At 41.9% G+C, this 27,373-nt stretch overlaps 1 protein-coding gene across 19 annotated transcripts in view; it reads left to right on the forward strand.

Annotated features, from left to right (window-relative positions):
- The window catches only part of NRXN3 (neurexin 3), a 1,842,793-nt gene that overhangs the window by 1,620,627 nt on the left and 194,793 nt on the right, over positions 1-27,373 (forward strand). For all 19 annotated transcript variants that reach the window (XR_009601311.1, XR_006060480.1, XM_060418434.1 and 16 more), the window contains one exon: positions 10,973-11,144. Coding sequence is in view for 17 of the 19 variants with exons in the window: in XM_060418434.1 (XP_060274417.1) it covers positions 10,973-11,144 (172 nt within the window). In the remaining 2 variants the exon portion in view is untranslated. The remainder of the gene's footprint in view (positions 1-10,972; positions 11,145-27,373) is intronic.

The following is a 27,373-nucleotide window of genomic DNA, read 5'->3' on the forward strand; positions in this document are numbered from 1 at the left end:
GACTTTGAAACCAGCTTGGAGGCCAGAAAGCCTGCCTTCTTATTTGCTCCAGCTTGTTTTTTTTGTTTGTTTGTTTGTTTTTTTGCTTCCCTCTCTGCTTTTATTATGGCCAATGGGGGTAGGTCAGAATGAACCTTTTGAATTAGAAATACTGATAAGATCCCAAAGGGACTGTTACAGTGGTGATCGTTGACAAAGAGGAGGATCATAAACCATCACTTGGATGAAATTTCAAGCTGTAATACTATCTCCAGGACACACACACACCACTGTCCCTGAGCGCAGACAGGCCTTGCTGATATATTAGAGTCTGTTGGCCATTTTGTTTACGATAACTAGCAAAGGAAAAATGAGTCTCTATTGCAGTGTGTTCGTTCCAAGATGACACCGTCGATTCTCCTTGCAGGTAAACCAAGAGAGCTCCGTGGATCACCATTTATCACTCAAGGGACTCAGGTGTCTTGCAGATGCTTGGGAGCCCCGGAGACTGAGCTATTCATTGGGCTGCAATGACATTCTCTTCTTTCATTCCGTCTAATGGATTAAACTCAAGTCCTGGCATCAGAGTGATATGTGTTGGCTTTTAGAGTCCCGAGCCTTTAGCATGTACATGATTCACTCCACAGAACCAGACACATTTTCAGAAGGAAAATGTCATATCATTATAATTTTAATAACTTTTACAACTCTGCTCCATCTCCTCCATTACTAGCCTCTTCTAGGCACCATCAGCTTTTGCCAGCAGCCTCAAATTTATTTCTCTGTATCCACAGCTGCCTACCTTCAAACAGTTATGTTGAATTGATTGTAGTATCTAAACTACCCTTAATGGGTCTGAAATAGATTAGTTTATGCCTCAATTGGATGGATTTTTATATATTTCAACTTATTAGAAATGTGCTCTGTTTGTCAGTAACAGTTGAGTGAGCCAGTGGAGGCTCCCCATTTGACCCTCCCACTAACGTTTGAGTTATTCTGAACATGTTAACCTAAACTATTGGTCAAAAACTAAAGTAAAAAAAATCATAACTAGCTGTCCATTGTGCAAGATTTCACAGTGGGGGTCAGCAGACTTTTCTGTTGCAACTGCTCAGCTCTGCTGTTGTGTTGCTACAGCAGCCAAAGACCACATAGAAACGAATGAGCACAGCTGTGTCCCAATAAAACTTTATTTACATGAACAGGCAACAGCCAGATTTGGCCCATAGTTGCTGGTCTTTACTTCAGACCACTCTGCCTCCTGAATCTTCTACATACCCACTGTCCAAAGGCATCTTAAAAAAATACAGTCATCTACATTGTATTTTCTGATAATCCCAAAGGTAATAAATCTCTCAGTTCTGAAATGTGTATACTATTTTTTTATTTTCCTCTTCAGCTAGAAAATGGTATAGGGTTGAGCCTGGGAACTAATCTATGGAAATGACTGAGAATGCTTTATTTATGAAACCAAGAATTCTTGGTTGGGGTTTGTTGTTCACCTAGGTCCACTCTCCTCAAAGCCATGATGTTAACTGTCTATCACTTGAAAGATAGGCAGACAGAGCACTTTGAAGAATCTATGAAGGTTTCCTTACCATCACAAAACAGGTCTTGAAAGGTTGTGAGCTGTTTACCAGTCTTGCTTTTCTATGGGAGCTAGAATGTCTAGTTCTAGGACACAGAGTTTTTCCTTTAAAACCCTCTTAGAACTGATTATAACTCTTCATGGAAACTGACGAGAATGACCTAGCCTGTAGTGAAGGGTCAAGGGACTAAAATGGATTGGGGATGATCGGTTAATGCCATTGTACCCAGGGAAGGCGTAGAGGCTTTCCTGAGGGTAGTAGCAGCGAGTGTCTGCAAGAGCAGACAGAGAACACGGAACCAGGACGTGTGTCCTAGGCCTGCCATTCCCTGGCTGTGTGAGCTCGCATTGCCAAGTTTACGTCTATAAAAAGGGCGCTGGAATAGACCATAGAGGAGGAGTAAGTCAGATTATCCCCTCGTGCTCATGGCTTATCTTGTGCTCTGAGGGCCAGCCAGTTTTATACAAAATAAGTAAAAATTCACCTGTGCACAGGCATGTACTCACGGACACGTGTGGGCTGTGTGTATATGTGCATGCATACATACCTCATAGGAGGAGTATTGTGGGAAATCAATCTGATCATACATATATAAAAGCTTGTAGATCAGTTTCTGGCAGGCAGTACGTGCTCTATGGATGTGTGTTGTGTGGCTGAAGTTTTGTACTTCCCACTGCAGAGTTCCTAACAGCGACGCTATTCCTAGTATAGGACAGGAATTTTCTTGGTTATGCATTGCTAGATATTGAACATTTCTGGCCTGTACCCCCGAGATTCCATTAGCACCCCACCTCCAGCTGTGACAAGCAGAAGTATCTCCAGGCATTGCCAAATGTCCCTGCCACAAAAATCACCCACTCTACCCCAGTTGAAACCACTGTCCCTAGTGGAACCAAGACATTCATGTAAGAATTGGTCCCCAGACTTGAGCTAGTGTCTGAATCACCTGGAGAGCCTTTGAAGATGCAAACTGCTGGGCCCCACTCTGAAGTTACCACTTCACAGTCTGGTTTTAGATCCAAGAATTGGCATTTCTAATGAGTTTCTAAGCGATGCTGATACTACAGGTCCCAGGACCACACTGTGTACGTGTGTAGGGAAGATGTCAGATATTCTGGAAGCATTCATGGTGATTTAAATGCTGCTTCGTCATTTTGAGGATTTTGCTGTTACTGTGAGCACAGAGCTTAAGGTCTCTTTATTAAGGCCGTTGGGTGGTTCCTCACAGCTGTGGCAGAGATTTGGAGGAGAAACAAGGCATTTATAGGAGATGTTCAGTCTGTACTGGGTTTCACTCAGCACTGCCCTGCCAGCTGTCACCTGAATCCTGCCAGGAGACTGCTCCAGGCCCTGGTGCAACATGGAGGCTCCTACGGAAATGAACTTCAATTTTTGCTTTATAGTCAGACTTAACTACCAAACCAGGCAGTGTGACATGGGGGTCTGTGGATCCACAGTGCATGTTCAGAGTGGTTTGAAGGACATGATGACTCAGGATGCTGGTGTGTGACCAGTGACTGCCTTTGCCCTGGATCTGACTTGCATCTTATTTGCTTGCACCAACTGCCTTGTCCTTCCTTGATTTCCCCTCTTCAGGTCAGAGTTCCTTTTGTCCTGAGCTGTCATCCATGCTTGCCCTCTCTTTCTTTCTTTCTTTTTTTTTTTTTTCTTATTTACTGGGAGTTAGAGAAGGAGCTGTCTTGAGCTATTTATCAGTCTTATCTCTCTTGGCCCTCTGTTAGTATTTTGGTCTGTGGATCTAATCCACTTTAATTGATTGACCTCATGCAACAAGACATCAGCAGAACAACCGGAGCAAGCACAGCTGTAGCCGGGGGAGAAGGTGGATGCAATTTTCCTGGGTGGGTACAAAGGTCGTAGAGATTTAGGAAAATAGAATTTATTTCCAAGCCATTTAACGTGAATTTTCTAGGGACAATCTGTACAGATGCTGGAGTTTATGATCTCGAATGGAAGACTGTCATTTCAGATACACTGAGCTATCCTACAGGGCATGTCCAAAAGCCTCTGACTCACCCATCATCTGTCGTACTGTTTCTCACCCAGTTATCCTCACGCTCTTTACTATTATTGCCATCTACACCCCCACTGTTAACATTATGCTTATAGCATCCTCCATGCAGCACATCATAATCTGCCAAGGTTTCATTCATTTCTCTCAAGTACCATCTAACACAGGCATTAGTATTATTGTTGTCTGTGTAATGCTGTTCTCATTTTTCACAGAGACAGCTGAGACCTCTTGCAGATCGGCTGGACCCCAAAGATGCAGAGCCTTGACAGGGCTTGGGTCTTCTGCTTCTAAATCATAAAGGCTTCTGGGACCCAGAACACACCTTCTCTTCTTCCCTCCCTGCCCTTCCTGCCACACAGCCACATGTAAACTCCTCGAAGGAAGAAGACTGGGTCTTGTCATGGAATGTTAATTGGAGTTCAAACCATCTCCAGCTACACAGTTTGGAACCTTGTCTTTTGAGTGATTCCTGATAGGTTTATTCTCCATCTTGGACTTATTGAGAGAGACCTGATCTTGAATCCCTTCATAGCACATGGCTTTGTACACCAGAAGTGCACGCTAATGGCTTATTATCTCAGTTATCCTGGGTCTAGAACAAGGAGACTATAATATTGAAAGGACGGACTTACAGTCTTCACTGAAAGATAATTAATAGTGACAAGAACCCATGAGTGATCTACTAAATGCAGGGTGTTTTATCCTAGTGAACTTTAATAAAAACCTCCCTCAGTCAAAATTATCTGACAAATCAAGTAAACTGTAGCTTATGCTTTTGTATTTCCCTGGTGGCTCAGATGATAAAGAATCTGCCTGCCATGTGAGAGACCTGGGTTCGATCCCTGGGTTGGGAAGATCCCCTGGAGAAGGGAATGGCTACTCACTCCAGTATTATTGCCTGGAAAATTCCATGGACAGAGGAGCCTGGTGGGCTACAGTCCATGGGGTCACAAAGAGTCAGATACGACTGAGTGACTAACACTTCTTGTATTTTTAGATTGTGTATATAAAGCATAATGAGACTATATGTTTTGCCTAAGATGTATTGCAAATAAAAATTCTCAATATAGATAACCAATTCTCTGCAACATCCTATACTGTTCAAATGCTAGTTAGCTTCCCATGGTGTAAAAGCTTATTAGCACAATTTTTTTTTCCTATCGTGACCACACATTCTAATTCATTATTCATTCATTCATCCATTAATTTAGCAAGCATTTACTGAGTACCTGTTAGGATCCCTACATTTGAAATGCATGCAAGTACTTTAGGCAGACAGATCAGGCAGGTTATACAGATGTAAAATGTATAATACGTAATGTATATACTGTCATATATATATATATATATATATATATATAACTCAGTTGCAACATGTAATGCATATAATGGAAACATAACAAGGTGAAAAATCCATGGGTTATAAAGTCAGAAAGACCTGTATTCTAATATTAAATGTGTTTCTTAGCAGTTGTGTGAATTCTCAAATCTCTGAATCTTCATCTTTTTAACCTATAAAATTTGGAGGGTAATTGTGAGAATTTGAAAATTATTCTATTAAAATTATTTGCCGAGCACATAGTTCATCATCCAGATAGCCTGAGTTATGTTGCCATAACAAACAGCTTCACATTCTTGCTGGCACACAGCAGCAAAGCTTTGTTTCTCGAATGCTCCATGTCTGTCGCATTGTGGCTTGTTGTCATCCTCACTCAAGGACCCAGACTGACAAAGAAGCTGCTACCAGGAATTTGCTCGGTGCAGGGAAAGTGTTAGTCACTCAGTCGTGTCCGACTCTTTGCAACCCCATGGACTATAGTCTGGCCCACCAGGCTCCTCTGTCCATGGAATTTTCCAGGCAAGAATACTGGAGTAGGTAGCCATCCCCTTCTCCAGGGGATCTTCCCAACCCAGGGATCGCACCTAGGTCTCCTGCATCTCAGGCAGATTCTTTACCATCTGAGTCACCTGGGAAGCCCTTCTTCCGAGCAAATGGGAGAACTCTGGCAGGTCTCACATCAGCAATTAATTGGATGGTTCAGGGTGTTATTGGCCAACAACACCTGATTTCATTGGCCAACACTTGATTTCATTGGCCAACACCTGATTTCATTGGCCAACACTGGTCCATTGGCCCTACTATCACAAGAGGACCCAGAATTTCTCCTCCTATGAGCCCCTGATGGAGGAGAGCTACCGCTATAGTAAACAGTGCCATGGTCCACTTTATTAACTAGAACCCGAATTCTGAAATGAGTGTGGTGGACCTCAGCGTCTGACCCTAAGAAGGCTCACATACGTGTTGTTATCATGTGTGACCACCTAACACTGAACTCACAAATTCCATGTGAAGCCAGAAGGTGAGATGTTGAGAACCACTTTCTTTGTATATCATCATGGCATATGTTTGAGGGCCCCAGTTCTGTTTCTTTCACCTGCGGTTTTCCAAAATAGCAGCCGGTGCATTCCGCCTTCCTCTGGGGCACTCTGGAATGAATGAAGAGATCTCCTTCAAGGAGACCTTTATTCCTGAGGATTTTTCTTGCCCATGTGCATTTCTGCTCCTGAAATCTGACTCCAGTATTGTAGCATCTCTAGGGTCTTCTCCATAGCAGTAACTGTGATTTGGTTGATGAGGGATCGGAAAGCTGGAGCTGGACTAATTTGAGGAACCAGGTGGGCTCATAAAGAGTCATTACTGATGAAGAATGGCTTACTGACAGTGTAAAGACAGCTGTTTTCTGTACTGTTCAGTTTTTTCCTGAATGCACTTGAGGATTCTTTGGCAATGTCTTCTGATTTACCACTTGTCTTTGTATTTAATATCAAGGAGGAACATAGATTGAAATGATTGCCTTGGTAGCAACTTTAGTGGTGAAGGGTGTGGAGTTATTAAAATTTATAGTCATGCTGTTTTTTGCAGCTACACTTTGCTTATCTTGGAGAGGCTTATAAAAGGGACCAAGGAACATGGAGAGAGAGACACTACCAAATTGTGGTAGAAAATCAACTGTGCAAATCTTGTTTTTTTACTGTTCTATTTGCTAAAACTTACATTTATTTCTGGGCTTTTCTGGTAGCTCAGATTGTAAAGAATCCACCTGCAATGTGAGAGACCTGGGTTCGATCCCTGGGTTGGGAAGATCCCCTGGAGGAGGGCATGGCAACCCACTCCAGTATTCTTGCCTGGAGAATCCCCATGGACGGAAGAGCCTGGTGGGCTAGAGTCCATGGAGTCGCAAAGAGTCGGACACAACTAAGCGCAGCACATCACACTGATTTCTACAATATTCCTTAATAACAGTGTTGTCAGACCAATCAGTCCTCGGCTTGTGCCTCTACATTCAGCTATATTCACGAGGGGAAAGAAAGAGAAAAGGCAACTGACATTTATGGAGCTCCCAGTGTATACTCTGGAGAAGGCAATGGCAATCCACTCCAGTACTCTTGCCTGGAAAATCCCATGGACAGAGGAGCCTGATGGGCTGCGGTCCATGGGGTTGCTAAGAGTCGGCACGACTGAGCTACTTCACTTTCACTTTTTGCTTTCATGCATTGGAGAAGGAAATGGCAACTCACTCCAGTGTTTTTGCCTGGAGAATCCCAGGGATGGCAGAGCCTGGTGGGCTGCCATCTGTGGGACGTTTCTGCTGTCGCAGAGTCAGACACGACAGAAGCAACTTAGCAGCAGTAGCAGCAGCAGTGTATGCTTAGGCATATACCATGCGCTTCACCGCATGTATATGTATATTCTTCTAAAATCCTCCGTTCGTCCCTTTACAGAGGAAATATCAGAAGTTAAACAACCTGCCCAGCTCATATATTTAAAGTCAGTGGTATTGTTTGAACCAAGAGATGCTAAAAGATGTGTTTATCATATTGAACCAACTAGTTTCTCTGGTAATCACAGACTGTTTTAAATGGCCAAATGATTGGATGGTTCACTCTCCTGTTCTCGTGTATCTCATATGTGTGTATAGTATTTTATTCTTTATGAAGTATTATCATATTAATCTTGCCATTTCAGTTATGAAATCATGACTATCGTGACATTCGTGATTATCATATTAATCATAACAGTCCTCCAAAGTATATAAAGCTGGTCTCCTGTCCCCATTATATCTTATTAAGACGTGGGTTCAGAAAAGTTAAATAACTTGCCCGAGGTTAGTCAGGGTTGACTCCAAAGCCAGTGTTTTTTTATCCTTCACATCTTCTCTTTTCTGGACACCTGTGCCAGCAGAGTTTATTTTCATGGCAGCTGAGCATGATGGATTCAAGCCTGGGCAACTGTATGGGTATTTGCCACCAAGCTTGTAATGAACTGAGACAAAGCAGTTAGCCACAGACTATAATGCCACTGTGGTCCCAAGACAAATGACAAGGGGGTTGCAGTAATGAAATCTTATTACTGTGAGGGAAGAGACCACATCTGAGGTCCAGGCCAGCCACATTCACCACTGCAGGAAACAATGAAACGTGGATGAGGGTCTCCCCTGACAGGGGCAACGCTCAAGCAGGATTAAGAAGCCCTCTCTGAAACAGTGATTGCAATGGCAAACGTGTGGTGCCTAAGATAAGGACCAAATATTTATTATGGCAGAGATTAAATCTTTTCTTTGCCTGAATCTATTATGGATCTTGCAGAAAAGCTGCCCAAGTGAACATATCTCGCTCATCAGACCACTCAGTGAGCCAGAACTGTACTTTGCCGCTGCTGTGGCTGAAAAGCTGCAGAAGGCTGGTTTCAAGGTCTCCTCTCTCCCCCTAAAACTGTTCTCTATCCCTGATTAATTAGTGACTCTGAGGTGAATTGAATCATCAACCGTCCGTTCCACGCATCCAGGATTTATACAGTGGTTTTTTATAGAAGATCAGTGGTGCAATCAGCAGCCCACATGGGGTGGGCAGTGGAGTGATGGTATCTGCAGTCATGGTTTCTTAACTCCCCTAGTCCTTCAGTTCTGCTAAAAAGGCTATTGTTATGGAGGAGGAAATGGCAACCCACTCCAGGACCTTGCCTTGGAGAATCCCGTGAACAGAGGAGTCTGGCAGCCTACAGACACGACTGAAGTGACTTAGCAAGACGCAGGTTGTTATAACCTTGCTTGTTTAGGCTTGGGGATGATTAGGTACCAACACACACACACACACACACACCCTTAGAAGTTCATGCCAACTCTTTAAGTAAGAAAAAGCAGAAGTCATGTTGTCGTGTCTACATTCCCGGAGAATTAAGGAGAAAGAAAAAAATGGATCACAATACTATGAATTATGGGCATGAAAGATGCAAAGGACGCCTTCATCAGGTTCATTTACGCATGCATCCTGTTTTAACAGTAGGTACTTTGTTTATTGCCAGAGATACAGAGATAGGAAGGCGAAGCATAGCTGAGAGCACACTGACACAATACACAGGGACTTAAGAAATCTTGTTTCTTAAAAATGTAAGAAAATGAGTATGTTTAGTCTCCATCTGGGGAGGCAACTAAATTACTTCTCCCAGAGAACAGAACATGGAAATTGCAGACATCGTTTACATCGCGTGCTGCGCTCTCAGGGCACGAAGGAAGCAGTGATGTTTCTAAGTATCCCTGCATGCTGAAAGCAGTCTAGGTTCCTGCTTTTGACGATTAAGAGTCCTAGGTCCTTATTCATTCTTTCGTTGGGCACAAGATGTGTTCACATACTAAAGGAAAATTGGCTAGTTGAGGAAAGCCTGTCTTCTGGGAAAATAAGTGATGTGTGGCAAAGTACACAGAAACCAGTACCTAAAATCTCACCAGAACTCTTACTAAGTGTGTGTGTGTGTGTGTGTGTGTGTGTGTGTGTGCGTGCGTGTGCACATGTGTGTTTAATCACTCAGTCATGTCTGACTCTTTGCAACCTCATGAACTGTAGCCCTCCAGACTCCTCTGGCCATGAAATTCTCCAGACAAGAATACTGGAGTGGGTTCCTTCTCCAGGGGATTTTCCTGACCCTGAGATCGAACCCAGGTCTCCTGCATTGCAGGCAAATTCTTTATTGTCTGAGCCACAGAGGAAGCCCCAGCTTTGTGTATAGTGAGTGCTTAATAAATAGTGTATTTACGTATTGAATGAACCAAATTAATAAACTTGAAATTCAGTGAAATCTCTGCTATGTCTTGGTTTATGTGGATTCTGGACTTCTTTTCCCATATTCTTCTCCATCCTTTATTCCTCCTCTGCCTCCTTCTTGAATATAAAGAAATAGAGCATAGCAGAGACTATGGGGACAAATATTGTGATTCAGCCTTGTAGAACATCAGAATTGCAGCTAAATTTTATTATTTTTGAAAGTCCAACTGTTTAACCAATAAGCCAGACAACTGGAGAAATGGAGAAAGATGTCTCCTGACACCCTGCATGCTGGTACATTCATAGAGGTGGCAGGAGACTGATTATATCTGATCAATGCTGCTATGTCATCTTCTGAATAGTAATTCCAACTCTTAGTCATAACCAATTATTGGAGGAGAAGTGTAAGACTTTAATAGCACTGTTATTTACATGTCCGTGTTTCTAGGCACTTCCCAGGGTTTGGATAATGTCACCACCACCGCCAGCATCACCATCGTCATCACCTTCATTGTCCTAATGTTACCCTTCTGGAATTCACTGTGTCTCCCTTCTAGAAGTCTGTGTTAGGGCCACAGAGGTTCTCTTCTGCTGTGTAACATAAAGTTGTAGCAGTGACTATTACCTCCCTCTTTGGATTAATCTTAGGAATAGGGCTACAAGCGTAGGAAGAGTGCCCGCATCTGACTCAGGAAACCCCAACTCAGTTCCAGCTGCCTCCCCTGAGGATATATTTTCCAAATTCTCTCAACCTGCAGAGTGTGTCACCAGGAGTAAACCTACAGCGGCGCCTTCTATGGAATTGGCTCTTAACCATTGTGTACACCTCCTCTGGGTCTTGATTGTCCCCCAAAGTGCTGCAGCCTTGTATTTCCCTTTTAAATCCTAAATCTGAATTGTGAGGGAACCTACAATTCAGTGTCTGATTAGCCTTTTCTCAAAAGCAGGTCAAATTCGTCTCCCAGAACCTTGCAGTGTCCTTACTCACTTGCTCGGTAGTTCTGTGGTTCCAGCTTTGATATCTGTTGAGGGCAGTCAAATGATGTAACCTGTGCAGTGCAGCCTCTGAGAGCAATTTGGGTGGTTTTGTACCTTTGGCTTTTATGTTCGGGATGAAAGCCCATGGAGAAATGTAGGATACTATTATTAACTTCAAGCTGACAGCTCTCTCTGGGGTGCCTACAGATTCATTGTTAGTTTCAGGATCAACTTGAAAGGGAGAAAGCCTTGTAGTTGGTGGTGACTTGCCTTTTGTTTCTCTTTATTGTAGGAACAGGGGAAGATCGGTGTTGTCTTCAATATTGGCACAGTTGACATCTCCATCAAAGAGGAGAGGACTCCGGTGAACGATGGCAAATACCACGTGGTGCGCTTCACCAGGAACGGCGGCAACGCCACACTGCAGGTGGACAACTGGCCGGTGAACGAGCACTATCCCACAGGTACATGCTTGACCCTCGATGACCAGGCTCTCGTTTTTTCTCCCATTTTTGCCTCCAACTGGAGACTTTCTCACGACTGTCACCAGATCATAAAAACACTGAACATTAAGCACACATCATTTTTTTTTTTTTTTGGATGAGAAGCTAAGTTATTGAATATTTTTTTAGGACTGGGTTCAGGATAAGAGCTTCTGGAGACTTCCCAACTATGCACTGAATACTTCTTTTGTCTGATTAATAGTGCCTGACTGGCTCATACCAAATACAATGACTATGGATTTGCTGGGGCACTGCAAATGATGAGTAATGGGGGTAAGGGCTATCATCTCTAGTATAAGCGAGTATCCATTCTCGTGGAATAATCAATGTGATTATTGATTAATGGTTGTGGCACCATTTGGTCAGGTGTGGTTGAACATACAGATGGCCAGAGATGGCAAAAAGACTGTAAAAAGAAATTTACTAAACTTGAGGAGCATCAAACTTCAGGGTGGAATTTCATTCATTTGGCTGACTTTGCCTTTATTTTTTTTTTTTTTCTCTCTCACTTATACTAGCCTACCTTGATTTTCAGAGATCAGCCCTAACAGGTATTTTAATAGCAGGCATGCTGGTGTGAGAGGGAGAGGGGTTCATCAATTGTTTAAATTTTATAGTCAAGGTGAGTTCACCAGCAAACTCCCAGGGCCAGATGGCCGAATCAAGGGCAGTGGGAAGGAAGGTTGCCTTCTTTAGAAAGACTGTTCAAATAATCCCTTAGCTTTCCCTCTTATCTTTCACTTCTCCCGAGAGCCTGAATGCTGATGATACAAACACCCAGAATGGGAGGAAAAATTATTTGGCTAAAGACTGTTGCTTCATCATTGCATTATCAGCTGATGGATACAAGAGAATAGCTCAGAACATTGAGCTTGTCACTAATAGGGGCGTGTGTGTATGTGACGCCTGACTCTCTCTCTCCTACACTCCAAATAGCCCATGATTTTCTCACTGGTATCACTTTCTTTTTAGTGAGGTGGGCCGAAGGGTGAGGAAGCCAGAAGCACCTTTCCAGAAGTGTAAGAACCATTTAGCTAATAATCATCACACATGAGAGACATATGTAAAGTACATCTGCCTATTTGTGGCCTAAGAATGTCACTTTACTTGAAGGCTGGGATTACTTTTTTTCATGCCTGAATCAGCATTGCTTTTTCCTCTATCAGCCATAGTCTTCCTATGTCTGGATTAAGAATTATGGAAGCATTCACAGATGAACATACAAGACCCCCAAAGTACTGAAGCACAGAGCCCACCCACTTACTTATCCACCATCTCAGTATCCATCTCACCATACAGTATCCAGCTCAGTCTTTGCTGGGAGTCTTTCAACATACTCTTAGCACTTCTCAGATTATTATAGGCACAGAAATGACCTTCTGTGTTTATCATTGAGCCTTTGAGGAAAGCCAGAGGTGTTAGCAGCTACTGTGAATTCTCAGCATCATCCAAATTCACCAGACACTAATAGACCTGATTTTTAAATGCTTCTTGCTTCAACTCCAGGGGCTGAGGAGTGAGAGCCATCAAAAGAGCCTGAGATCTTAAAAACTGTTCATTTGTTCATAGGAAAAATCAATCCCTCTCCGTGCATATTATCATTGGCCCTGCCACTGCTGCCGTAGGGACTGTTATGTTTCTATTAGGAATTTCAAAGATTCTAAACTGATGCTAACACTTGCCCTGAGCCAAAACGGAATTCACGAGTTTGCTGCTAGCAGTGAGCAGGCTCTTTAACGGCCATTTTTAAAGCCACATATATGTAAGAAAACCAGTCACCCTAGCTGTGTGCCTAACTCTTTGTATCTTTAATTCCAAATTATGGGTTGCTTCCTATGTTTTCAAGACAGAATACACTTTTCTTTAATGGCATTGCTTCCCACTGAAAACCATTATGACTAGTAACTGTTGGTAACTGTTATTTAGTAATAATATGTGTTATTATTGCAGGACATGGTGCAGTATAGCAGTCATAAGTATGGGCTTTGGAGTCAACTGGCTGGAGTTGGGATCCTGGTACCGTTAGCTGTCATTCCAAGGCCTGCTAGGTTAAGACCTTGAAATGCCCTAAGCACTGAAATGTTTGGCACATGTCCCCACATATAATTCAAAATATAACAACTGTGAAATAAGTGTAAGAATTTCTAACAGTTCTGACTTTTTTCTCTGAGGGGCTCTATAATGCTTTCAAAAATACGCCAGGTTCTTTCTCCCCTCATTTTCCTGTGTTACCCTCCCTGTTACTGCTCTCATTCCTCCTGTTTGGTGATCCAGTTTCAAACCTTAATCAAGATGTTGATCCTCCCAAGTCTCTGTTTCCTAGTCTATAAAACGGGATGATGATAATACTTACTTTCCAGGGCTAATGTGAATATACGTGTCAAATATCCCACATAATGCTAGGGCAGATAAGTCATTACTCAATCAATGTTAGCTATGAGGATTACCAAACATTTGACTAGCATTTCTCACTATTACATATTCACTCATACAGACTACTTCATTAAATAGCCTGTGAATTCGGCAGGGTAGGCATCTTTATTCTCTATTTCAAATTTAAAATGAAACCCGGGGAGATAATGTGTTCTTTTCTAAGGTCATGAGAGAATACTAAATGAGGGACAGAACTGAGACCAGATTCTCCGATTCCAAGCTGAGCACCATTTCTAAGATTCGTCCCACAGAAAATTGGGGGAGATTTTGAAAAATGAATAGAGAGAAATGAGCATCTTTCTTGTGTCATCTTATATTTATTCCTTTTCTTAAAGTGTCATATTACAAAGATCAATACAGTAACCACACAAAGGTGGTTGGAGTAGAAAATCCTCTTTTAAAAAAGACAAGCTCTTTTAGCCATGCTAGAAGACTCATGTGTAGTGAGGCCAAGCTGTCCTCCTAACGACAGTGGTAGTGTGCTTCCCTGAAGCAGTTGGAAGAATACTGAGTATTTAAAGAAGCTGTCACTTTTCCCTGTTACCTAGATTGGAGATGGCTTTGAGAAGTTAGCTTTCTAGTTGGACTAGGACTTCCTAGGAGTGTCTCACCTTTTCAGTTTTGGATACCTTATTTTCTCTCCCTCTTGTTTTCCTGTGCTACTGAAAGGATCCATTTTACTCAATTTAAAGCTCCATTAGAGCAGTCTGGCAATATTTGTTTATTGTTCAACCATAAGATCAAAACGCCCTCTATATCTAGGTATCAAAGAACAAAGCCACCTGGTCAAGATCTTGATAGAGTTTCTGCAAAAGTGATATATCCATCCATTCCCCAAGCCATCTTTTTTTTTTTAAATTTATTGGAGTATAATTGCTTTAGAATGTTGTGTTAGTACAGCAAAGTTAGTCAGTCGTATGTTACACATATCCTCTCCCTCTTGAATCTCCCTCCCACCCTCCCCCACCACACCCCTCTAGGTCAAAACAGCCCCAAGTCAAGCTTCCTGCGCTTTATAGCAGCTTTCCACTAGCAATGGATTTCACAGTGGTCGTGTGTATACGTGAGTCCTAATCTCCCAATTCGTCCCACTCTCCTCTCTCCCCCTTCCACGCCCACTGGTCCATTTCCTACGTCTGTGTCTCTATTCCTGTCCTGGAAATAGATTCATCTGTACCATTTTTCTAGATTCTACATATGTGCATTAATCTTTGATTTTTTTTTTCTCTTTCTGACTTTCTTCACTTTGTGTGACAGATTCTAGGTCCATCCACATCTCTACAAGTGACCCTATTTCTTGTTACTGCTAGTGATAAGTCTAGAAACCACCAAAAGGGGTCAAGCTATGCTACTTGTCTAAAGCTACCGCTTAAACAGGAGAGAAATACAGAGGCGCTTCTGCAGAATGTTCAGTGACATCATCCCATCCTGAGGCCGTGCTCTCAGGAAACTCTTTTTGCTCAGCAGGTCCCTGTATACCAGGATGAATGGGTCAACTCCAGAACCTTCTCACAGACATTTATAAGATTTTGTGTGACTCGACTGAAACATCCCACTGTGAAGGATTTAGAAACCAGCTGGGCCCATGGCAGGTAGCACTGGCTTTTTGTGAATCAGGAAGGCTCCGAAATGAAAATAGTTCTGTAGCCATCAGAATCTTCTATCTCTTAATTCTGGGAGATCCGACTCAAAAGCAGCTTCTTTCTTTGAACCTGAAAATAGAAAGGCTAAGGAACAGGAGAGGGCAATAAAAGAAAAATCGGCCCAGAGTTATCACCCAGGCACTGACAGATGTTCCTTATAAAGCCTCTAGTTGCTGTCTTGACACAGTGTGGTGGGGGGGACAAGGGAGGGGAGGTGAAAGGCGAGTCGAGCGTGAGGAATTAATTTTAGCCTGGCTCCAGATCCCCTTGGAGAAGGCAATGGCACCAGTACTCTTGCCTGGAAAATCCCATGGATGGAGGAACCTGGTAAGCTGCAGTCCATGGGGTTGCTAAGAGTCGGACACGACTGAGCAACTTCACTTTCACTTTTCACTTTCATGCATTGGAGAAGGAAATGGCAGGGACAGCAGAAGGAATCCCAGGGACAGCAGAGCCTGGTGGGCTGCCGTCTGTGGGGTCGCACAGAGTCAGACAGGACTGAAGCGACTTAGCAGCAGCGACGGCGGCAGTGCTTACTGACGCTCTAAGCACCTCCCTATGCCTCTCTGTCTTTACTCCTGAACCCCTCCTATGAGGGAACTGGGTTTGGAATTATTACCACCATACTCATATTAAGGTTAGATTGTTGAGCCTCTGAAAGTCAAAATAACTTACCCAGTATCACAGCTTGAGGGGCAGACCCAAGATTCCCATCCTTATCCTCAGATTTCACTTCCTCAAATTTCTTTCCCATTTTCCTCTTTCTCCGAGTCATCATTTTTACTGATATGGACACTAGGTTATGAGATGTTCATTTTTATTTTTTCATTAAGATATTCTCAAATAGAAGTCCTTGTCTGAGCTTGTTTAGTTGGTAGGATTTCTCGGCCTTGGTGCTGTTGAGATTCAGGGCTGGATAATCCTTTGCTGCGATGGCTGCTCTGTGCATTGTGGGATGTTTAGCAGGACCCCCTGATTTCCACCCGCTTTATTCCAATAGCATCTCCATGAACATCAAATGTCTCCTGAGGGATATTCTGCCCCAGTTGACAATTACTGAGTTAAAGAAAGTCTTCAACATATTTTATTTCAAATGCTTATTATCCCTTGATTGTAGCATTCATGGGGATAAGAGAGTGTTTTTTGTTGTTCTTGTTCACCTCTCATCCTAGACAACAGAGACTTTGAAGGGTTAAAAACAAGTCTGTGTGCTTGACATGATGCTGGAATTTCTCAGGCCTTGGGTTTTCATTACTTCCTAGCCAGGAGGTTTTCTTTCCTTTTCTTTCGTCTTTGCCTGCAAACATTTGAGGCCTTGCCAGAGTTGAAGCACACATTAAAACAAGCCCCATCTACCTGCTCATTCATCCGTTCAGGACGAGTGTTACTTTCAGTTCAACTGGAGGAAAAACATAGATAGTGAAGTCCTGCAAGGGGAATAAGAAGTATAAATTCAACCCAAAGGGAAAGCCATATTTGAGCATGGTTTTCAGACTGTAGAGCTATAGCATCAAATAGACTCACTTAATAAAGGTGTTTGAGCATTGCTAAGTATATTTTAAAACCATCTTGCAAGAAGTTCTTCAAACATTTGATCACAAGAGGTATCAATTAATTGATCAAACCAGTGTATGCTAAATAGTTGTGTGGCTAAACAGTCATTTTTTTTTTTTCAGTTTGTCAGGAATGAATTAGTATTCAGAGGTAGGTGAGTTTCTATTTACAAGAGACTTTCAACTTCCTAGGGTTTGTCTTTGGTGAAAAAAAATTAATTATATATATATACACACACATATGTACATATATGTATATATACGTATACACACACATATATATATGGGACACACACACATAGAGTGAGAGAGAAGCAGCATTCTTTAACCTGGCTGCGAATGAGATTCTCTTGGGAATTTTTAAAACTCTCTGGGTGCCCAGGTCCCAGGCCCAGGTGATCTAATTTAATTGGTGTGGGGTGTGGCCCACGTATCAGCAACTTCAGTATCACCTGAGAGCTTGTTAAAAATGCAGAATCTTGGGCCCCACCGTAAATCTACTGAATCAGAATCTGAATTGAACAAGGTCCCCAGGTGACTCATGTGCACAGTAAAACTTGAGGAGCACTGGTGCAGGCATCAGTGTTTTTAGGTAGCTCCCGAGGTGATTCTGTGTGCAGGTAGGTTTGAAAACCACTGATGTTTAGAAAGCTAAGAATATCTCTTTTCTTCATTCAGAGTGCATGCCAGTACTGTTCAGCGTGGTAGCCACTAACCACACCTAGCCACACTTGCAGTGTAACTTGTATGGCCCTGAAGGTTTATTTTTGTTGTGCAATTATTATGTCCTGGGCGCTTAGGGATTTAAATCCCTTTAAATCCACTTCCCTGGTGGCTCAGATGGGAAAGCGTCTGCCTACAATGCAGGAGACTAAGGTTCAGTCCCTGGGTCGGGAAGATCTGGAGAAGGAAATGGCAACCCACTCCAGTATTCTTGCTTGGAAAATCCCATGAACAGATAAGCCTAGTAGGCTACAGTTCATGGGGTTGCAAAGAGTCGGACATGACTGAGTGACTTGACTTCACTTCAAACGCATTTTTCATTCAAGCCTGAGGCTAACACTTTGATACTGGTGACTGGTATTGGTCAGTGTGGGCCTAGAATATACTCTTTTATTTCCTTCTTTCTCTTTTATATGATATAAATCTTCAATTACTCCATTGATAATACAATGTACATTTACCTTCTTATACCTCCTGAACGCATCTAATGCTTTTTGTCATTACACAGTCTCTGGCAAAGTAGTAATGTCAGTCACTCAGTCTTGTTCAACTCTTTGCAACCCCATGGATGTAGCCTGCTAGGCTTCTCCGTCCATGGGATCCTCCAGACTAGAATACTGGAGTGGGTTGCCATTCCCTTCTCCAGGGGATCCTCCGAACCCAGGGATCGAACGCCCGGGGTCTCCTGTGTTACAGGCAGACTTTTTGCTGTCTTAGCTACAGGGAAGTCCTGCACATGTGCTCCACTCAATTTGTAGGGTCGTTGTCCCAGAGATGGAGTAAGTGGAGATGCCAGCATCTCTCAGCCAAACTTATCCAGATGGTGATGGTTGCTCTTGGTTGAGCATTTCCCACACACTCCCTGCTTCATGTTCAGTATCTTAGCCGTAATATAACTCTTGAGGTCAAGGTAATTCTGTCCCCATTTTACAGAGGAACAGTTCTGAGAGTTCAGGTACTTACCTGGCTCATGTAGCAAGCTGTTATTCTGATCCAAGACCATCCTACTTGAGAGCTGGATGGTTTAATCACACTCTGCTTCTTCCAGGGGCACGGGTAAGCCCCAGAAATTCTGGACCTATCCCAAGTCTGGACAGTTTAGAAGTTTTCTCTCAAGTTCAGTTTTCAATTTCTGCCAAGTTGGAAGTCAGCACTTCCCTGCGCATTGATGACACTTGCCTTCCTGTTCACCATCGCTCAGGCCTTGGGGACTTGGAGGCTGTTTCCTTTTACCATCCTTTTTTACCTCCTAGCAGCATATCTAAGCAGACAGGAAGAGCTTTATTAGGTGAAAGTCTGTTTTGTTTCATGGTCCTGCTTGGAGAAGGAGAGAGCGGTGAGAGAGTGGTTAGTATTTTTTTCTTTAATTTTTGTTTTATCGGGCAAACCTCCTTTCTCTTCTGTGAGTTCCCAGCCACAAGATAAATAGCCTTGTATCTTACAAGTTAAATACAATTACCGCTATCAAACCTAGAGCCTTTCTCTCCCTGTAAATGTCTCTTAGAAGCTGATAAGAGTTTCAAGCAAACTGGGAGCCTCTAGCTAATACTAAAATTAAACATAACCACCCAGAACAAAAAAGACAAAGCTGTGTACATAGATATATGTAAATTAAGTATTTACATATGATTTTATTTATATATATAATCATCCTATGGGAGAGAAGAATACTTCCAGGAGAAGGGGAGGCACCCGTGGACACACGGGACATAGGCAAGGAGACATGTGGTGTATGCTTCTGAGACGTTACGCTAACACATGACTCAAGCTTATTTATAAAATAAATAGCATACAAAGGAGCTAATTATAATGGTGAAGCTTTCTGTTATATAACATGATAGCAATTATGGTAACTTAATAGAATTCATTTGTGAACAGGGCAGTACTTTGAGTCTAGATATTTGTTGAGCAGAAGAATCATTTTCCTGGAAAATCCTATAGGACTTTATGAGATGGACACTTAGTCTTAAGTCCTGGTTTATGTTTTTCTCATCTTCAATAGACTATCTTGGGATTTGAAGAAGCTGAATTTTTACTAATTAAAAGGTGCATGAAAATTGTTTATTTACCCATAAGTTAAGTATTATACATATTGTAGTCCAGAAACTTAATGAAATAAGAATAGGAAGTTTGAGGGTCACTTCTAGGCACTATTTAAGTATGGATCTAAGAAAAATGATTTCTTAATTTCCATGAATAATGAGTGCATTTTTATTAAACCAGATCCCTAGAATGATCCTTTGAAGCATAGAATTAGAGCATGGTCACAATTTAATGTGATTTTCAAATTATGCTCGTTTGAGATAGTGTGACATAAAAATACTAATAACATCTTACTCTATGCAAGGCCTTAACAACAACAAAAATTATTCTGAATTAAAAGTCATCAAATATTGCATAATTCCAAAGCTGGGCCAAGTGAATTACAAGTTTTTGTTTGTCCAATTGTCACAGAGAAGCTCCAGCAGTAAATGAAATTATGGCCTGCAGAATTTGTCTTTAATTATGAAAATCTAGAATTATTATCCTAAGCTAAAACACAATTTTCTCTCTGCCCCAGAGTTATGTGAGCAGCAAATGTCCTAACACTCACCCAAGTGTACAGCTTTATTTATAGGAAAACTTTCCAATTTTCAGTCTCCTCAGTTTAAGCTTTGCACAAGTTTTTCAGGGTCCCTGCAGTTATTTAAAGCCGAAGAAAAGAAAGCTTCTTAGAGGAAGATAGTACATAAATATCCAATAATAATAATATATATTCACATACAGGATGTCGTTTATAATTCTATAAAGCACAGAGGTAATGAAAGGCGCTCTAAACTGTAAATCACTCAATCGATTGTAATCATATTGCAGCTCATCTCAAAGAGATAAAGACCTTCCACTCCTCTTAAATCCCTGTCAATACCCCAGCAGCCTGAAGAAAGGGGAAAGGAGGGTCAGGGAAGGAAGGACAGATGAGTCAAGGACAAAAAGGGACTTTTAGTCTTCAATTCATGGAATTATTGTGGATTGGATTAGATTCCCAGTGATAGTCACAGTTTGCTCCATGAGATGCATTAATTTTTCACATGGTACTTTTACAGCTTTACAATAAGTCCCTGACACTGTGTTGGCCTGGATGGAGGGGTTTGCCAAATGCAAATGATGGATACACAGTGCTGCATAAGAACACTTAGGGACCAGGTGCAGAATTAGAAAATGACAATTAAAGCTGTTAAGTGAGAGGTTATAGCAAAACCAATGATGGAAGTAAGTGGACAATGGACCCGAAAAAATTTTATATCACATTTTCAAATAGCAGAAGCACTCCAAAAGTCTTTTTATTAACTGATGTTGCCTTTTATATTAAAAAGATTGCTAATCCTCCTTCTCATCAGTGGAGTGGATTTGAGTGAAGTGATCTCTTTATGCATTCATTCATTCACCATTCAACAAATATTTATTCAAAGTCTACTTTACATGTGAATCCATGCTAGGTGATAGGTGTATAATGGGAACAAAACCAACCCAGGTCCTCAAGGATGCCATAGTCTGGTAGAAGAGAATTGCATGTACCGAAGCAAGATAATATTAAACCTAAATTTGATTGTGCAGTTATTGTGTCAGGCATTAAACATGGTTCTTAGATTAAATCTTCACTGTCGCCCTAAGGAGAGGCTATTCTTATCATCACTTTGCAAATGGAGTTTGGAGGCTTATGACATTAACTCCCTGGGTCATAAGTTAGTCCATGAAGATCTGGAACTTCCGTCTGTAACTCTTAGAAGGCACACCTAACGCTTCTGTGTGCTACACTCCACCTGCAGTTCCAGAGAGTGCAACAGAGTGCCTAACAGTCAGGCAAGAACAGGGTTCAGTGGCACATGAATGTGTCTGATGGAGCCTGCGGACCAGACAAGGGTGGTTATGGGAAGGAATTCAGGTTGTAACCTTGGGCTGTCTGCTGCTGCTAAGTCACTTCAGTCATGTCCGACTCTTAGCGACCCCATGGACTGCAGCCTACCAGGTTCCTCCGTCCATGGGATTTTCCAGGCAAGAGTACTGGAGTGGAGTGCCATTGCCTTCTCCCTGGGCTCTCTAGGATAATGCTAACAAACTCTGCCCCTCTACCTAGACAGGTGTCTGATACGTGTTAATCACTCGGTAGTGTCCGACTCTTTGCGACTAACACTTATCAGACATTATGTCTACAGACACAAGCATAAAACTGTGACTTGGCAGCTTACACCTTCAAACTGAGACCACTGATAGGCTGGCCACATTCATAGACTGTTTTCACTTAGTGAAATCTGTCCATTGATTGCAAGAGAGAAATAAGAGTCTCCCTATTTTACAGATGAATAAACCAAGGCGTGGGGAGTTTGAGCACATTTCTTTCAGTCACAGGACTGGGAAGTGTCAGCACTGGGATTCTACACAAATTTGTTTATTCCTACACTCCTACTCCTTTCTGTTACCCTACTTTTCCATCTATTTCCCAGGAACATTCCAGTTTGCACTGTATGTGAAGCTCGAATTCATTTGGCTGACAGATGTATATTCACATGCAAATGTACTATTGTTTCTCACATCCCAGTGTCTGCAGGACACTCTGTAATCACATTATTAAACACTTACTAGAAATGTGCTTCTGGCCGAAGCACAATTGCCAGTCTCAGTGTTTAATTAAACTTGACTTGTCTTCATTTTAATCACATCATAGAAATGTGGTTTTCTCAGAGTTCAAGGGTGAAGTCTTCATTCCAAATGTCTACCAGTGTTTCAGAGCTGTGTATCCTGGAGAAGGGAATGAGGCGAGTACAAAATATCCTTGCATAAAGGATTTTAGAGGAATAATATTAGTTAATAACAGGTAATACTGATGTAGTACTTATTCTGTGTCAGCTTCCTGGATTATCACATTGAATCCTTCTTGTAGCATCCTGGAAAGGGATTCTGTTATTATTCCCATTTTAGAGATGAAGAAACAGAGGCTCGGAGAGATTAAGGAACATACTCTCCAGAATCATACAGCTGGTGGTTGATAGGGCCAACTTGGATTTGAATACAGGCGTGGAGACTCTGATGGACTTCCCTGGTGGCTCAGTGGGAAAGAATCTGCCTGCCAATGTGGAGACACACGTTTGATCCCTGGGTCGGAAAGACCCCCCTGGAGAAGGAAAGGGCCACCCATTCTAGTGTTCTTGCCTGGGAAATCCTATGGCCAGAGGAGCCTGGCGGGCTATAGTCCATGGGGTCAGAAAAGAGTTGGACGTAGCTTTGAAACTGAACAACAACAATGGAGACCTGAAACCTTTTATTTAGAGAAACTTTTTTCTGTAAAAGGCCGAATAATGAATACGAGTGTCTTTGGGAGTCAGAAGCTCTTTGTTGTAGCTATTTAACTCTGCTGTTATGGTGAAAAACCGACCGTAGACCATATATAAATACATGAATACGTAATACACAAATCCATGAATGAGCAGGGCTGTGTTCTGATAAAAAGATACTTAAATCAAGTTGTGGTGAGCCAGATTTGCTACTTTTTTGTAGTTGGGAGACCCTGGTCTTGATTGTGCAAATTTTGAAGCTATAGCTCTGCTTTTACTGATCCATAAGCTTTATTATTATGGGGCTTCCCTGGTGGCTCAGAGGTTAAAGCGTCTGCCTCTAATACAGGAGACCTGTGTTCGATCCCTGGGTCGGGAAGATCCCCTGGAGAAGGAAATGGCAACCCACTCCAGTATTCTTGCCTGGAGAATCCCATGGATGGAGGAGCCTGGTGGGCTACAGTCCATGGGGTCGCAAAGAGTCAGACACGACTGAGAGACTTAACTTAAGCTTTATTATATGGGCTATATCATCTCTATTTGGAATAATGGAGAAAGATAATCTCTAAGTAGGTGAGTTTGATCCTAAGAGACACAGAGAATAAACAGTACTTCCATGTAGAGTAACATGGACCTAGTAGTGAGATTAATTCAGGATAAAGAAGCGGAGGGGAGCATCTCTGGAACAGTGATTCACTTACCTGTACTTAAACAAAACCCTCTTGATTGTCCCTTGGACTGCAAGGAGATCCAACCAGTCAAGTTTGATCCAGGGTTGATCAAACCAGTCAACCCTGGATATTTATTGGAAAGAATGGTGCTGAAGCTGGAGCTCTAATGCTTTGGCCACCTGATGTGAAGAGCCAACTCCTTGAAAAAGACCCTGATGCTGGAAAAGACTGAAGGCAGGAGGAGAAGGGGAAGACAGAGGATGAGATGGTTAAATACCATCACCAATTCAATGGACATGAATTTGAGCAAACTCCAGGAAACAGTGAAGGACACGGGTACAGGGCGTGTTGCGGTCCATGGCATCGCAAAGTCAGGCACGACTTAGCGACTGAACAGCAACGAACCAAAGCCCTGTCATACACCACTTTCCTAACTGAACCCAAAGACACAGATTCCATTTCCCTTTATTTATGTTATGCTCTGCATTTCTCAGAGCAAGATTTTGAAATAACCAACAGGAAGCAGGAAATAATCTACTTATTCCACTACTTAGTTTTGTTACTTCTACTTAGTAACTGTAATTTGCAGAACTCCAAATACCCTTTCCCCCCTCTCTCTTGAGAGAAGTTGCGTACTTGACTTTTCAATTCATGGGGTTTTTTTTGTTTGTTTTTGTTTTTTTGTGGTTTTTTTTGGCCAGCCACTGCTTTAGCTGCCCTCCCTATTCTTCATAACCCTTCGGTATAAGGGTGCTACTGATTTCTTAGCGTGTATCATTTCTTCTGCCTGCTCCCTGATACGTCCATTTTCTACATTCCAGAGAACATTCTCTCCATTTTGTTGTCATTGGCTGTCCCTAACCTGCTGAAGAGAGCTCTTGTTTGAAATCCTGCTTTGTTTCCAGCCATTGATCTGCTTTGAAGATGGACTCTCCTGAGATGTGACTCAGTCCACTTCCTGCTGTTGAGTTTTTGAGACTTTAGACTCTGTTCTTCTGTTTATTAAAGGAACGAGAATGAGGTTGCACATTTTTTTTTGTATATATACACAATCATGACAAGTTTAAAATAAGTTAAAAAAGAAATCAGTCTAAGACAGACCAGATTTTATTTATACAGAATAGCTTCCTTCACATTTTACTGACCTCAGTATTGATTGCAATAAAGTTATTGATAAAATGTCAGAGTTCCCACCACCAGAATAGAAAGCATATACCATGAGACCTGGCTCCCGCTAACTCAAGCTAAGTGATCATTTGATCATTTTGCTAATTTTTTGCTAATTCCTCCCTTTTTTTTTTTGAGTCAAAGTGACTATTGTAATACATGCTCAATAGCTGTTAAACTGCAGACCTGATTGGGGTTATTGGAGATGACTTCTGATTTTATTGTCTGCATGTACACAGCAAAAAATTCACAAAAAGCATCCTTTATAAACATTAAATATACATAAAAAGTCCATTTTAAAAGCAATAGAAAAAAAACATGTTTTATTATGAATAACTTCTAAGATTTTACTGCAAATGTTTTCTTTGTTGAAGCAATTAAATCTGATTTTATTAGATTATCTTCCCATTAGTCAGATGATTCTCTGTGAGTCTCAAAAGGTGGATTTCCTGGCGTCCTTAGACAAACTGAAAAAAGGGAGGAAGGAGCACGTTTATGCATCTACTGAAGTTCAAAAAAGAAATAAATATAAACCTAAACTAAGTATAAGTGGAAAGTCAAAATAAAGCTAAAGTCTTTTCAGATAGCCAAGGTTTAGAAATATTTATTACCTCATTCTGAAACCTATATAAAACTGTTGTGAGATGCTGTTTCAAATAAAATAGGAATTTATATAAGTGAGGCACAAACTGAAATAGAACCGAAATGCTTTTAGACTTTCAAAATGAATAGCTGGATATTTTTACTGAATTTTCTGTGTGGTGAGGGTGCGGTTGGACCTACCGGTGAGGTAAAAATGAAGGCAATAGATAGAAAAGAATATCTTGTTCTCAGGGAGCAATTGAGCTCTCCTACAGGAGATAAACCAAGTGAAATCTAATAGTTTTGCTTCATTTTGTGACTTTCTCCCACTATAGCCTCAGGGAATTTTGAGCTCCAAGTAGATCCATAAAGAGAATTTTGAAATTCTCTTAATAGATCTGTTCTTGAAATAAGTCAGCTGAACTGAGCAAGGTGCCCTGCCAACACACTGACTCACAGTCCTGGGGAGCCCTGCTCCCAGACCTCCATGGCGAGTCTCTTGTCTCATGTCCATCCTCAAGAGTTACATGTAATTCATCTTCCAAGCCCACCTTCCTGGTGGCCTGATTGAAATGAGATAGTAGGTATAGATGCCACCCCTAAACACACAGGCTGAAACTTTAATGAACTTTTCAGCCAGTAAATCCAGCTCACTCTGCGGCTGCATGGTGACCTAGCCACCTCATCTGCCAAGTTAGGGTGCTTTCATTTTTCTCCTGGTCAGATAGAACAACCATTGTAAATTTACTTTGTTTTTCTCTCTCTGGCTTTGATTCCTTGATTTGCATCACTCCCCTCACTGCATCCGCTTAGAAGAGCAAAGTGTTGACTAGAGGACTGAAGAGTTTGAGCCATAGTCATGTACATTGCTTTGCCAGCAAAGTCCGTCTAGTCAAGGCTATGTTTTTTTTCCAGTAGTCATGTGTGGGTATGACAGTTGGACTGTAAAGAAAGCTCAGCACCGAAGTGTTGATGCTTTTGAACTGTGGTGTTGGAGAAGACTCTTGGGAGTCCCTTGGACTGCAAGGAAATCAAACCAGCCAGTGCTAAAGGAAATCAGTCCTGAATATTCATTGAAGGACTGATATTGAAGCTGAAGCTCCAATATGTTGGACACCTGATGTGAAGAGCTGACTCATTGGAAAAGACCCTGATACTGGGAAAGATTGAAGGGAGGAGGAGAAGAGGAAGACAGAGGATGAGATAGTTGGATGGCATCACTGACTCAATGGACATGAGTTTGAGCAAGCTCCCGGGTTGGTGACGGACAGGGAGGCCTGGCATGCTGCAGTCCGTGGGATCGCAAAGAGTCAGCCATGACTGAGTGACTGAACTGAACTGAACTGTGTACCTTTAAACTGCACTGCATTTTGTACATATAGTTGTGGTTGAAATATCAATGACATAGACAACCTCTAGGGACAGAAGCAACCCTCATATCTACATTCCTTTGTTAGCAAAAAATCATTCAAATTCTTCTCTAAAAGTATTTATTAAGCATCTATCTCTGTAAATCTCTGTGCTAGGAACTGAATAATAGGAATGGACCGTTATTCAGTTAGAACTTACTTCCCTGATGGCTCAGATGGTAAAGCGTCTGACTACAATGGAGTGTTCGATTCCCGGGTTGGGAAGACTCCCTGGAGAAGGAAGTGGCAACCCACTCCAGTATTCTTGCCTGGAAAATGCCATGGATGGAGGAGCCTGGTGGGCTACAGTCCACAGGGTCGCAAAGAGTCGGACACGACTGAGCGACTTCACTTTAGTCTAATAGACTAAGGAGGAAATCTGCATATATCTTTACTACTCACTGTGTCTAGGTTCTTTCTGACTCACACTAAAAGGTAAAATCTTTGAAGGAAAAAAAAATAATAAATGAAATAAATATTTGGACAGCATCCTTGAGTTGTGGTTAAATGGGAAATTTCAGTGCCTGTTCAGAAGTCTAGGCACTTGTGAGGATTCCAATGTGATTTAAATAAGCCACCATCTCTGAAAGTCAGAAATGAAAAGATCAAACCAAGGAAAGTGCATGCTCTACCTGTCTCATCTCCTATCCTAATTATACCTTATACTCACTAATGTTCTAAGTGCTTTTTGACAGGACAG

Source organism: Ovis aries, chromosome 7 (assembly GCF_016772045.2).
Source record: "Ovis aries strain OAR_USU_Benz2616 breed Rambouillet chromosome 7, ARS-UI_Ramb_v3.0, whole genome shotgun sequence".
Classification (NCBI taxonomy): domain Eukaryota; kingdom Metazoa; phylum Chordata; class Mammalia; order Artiodactyla; family Bovidae; genus Ovis; species Ovis aries.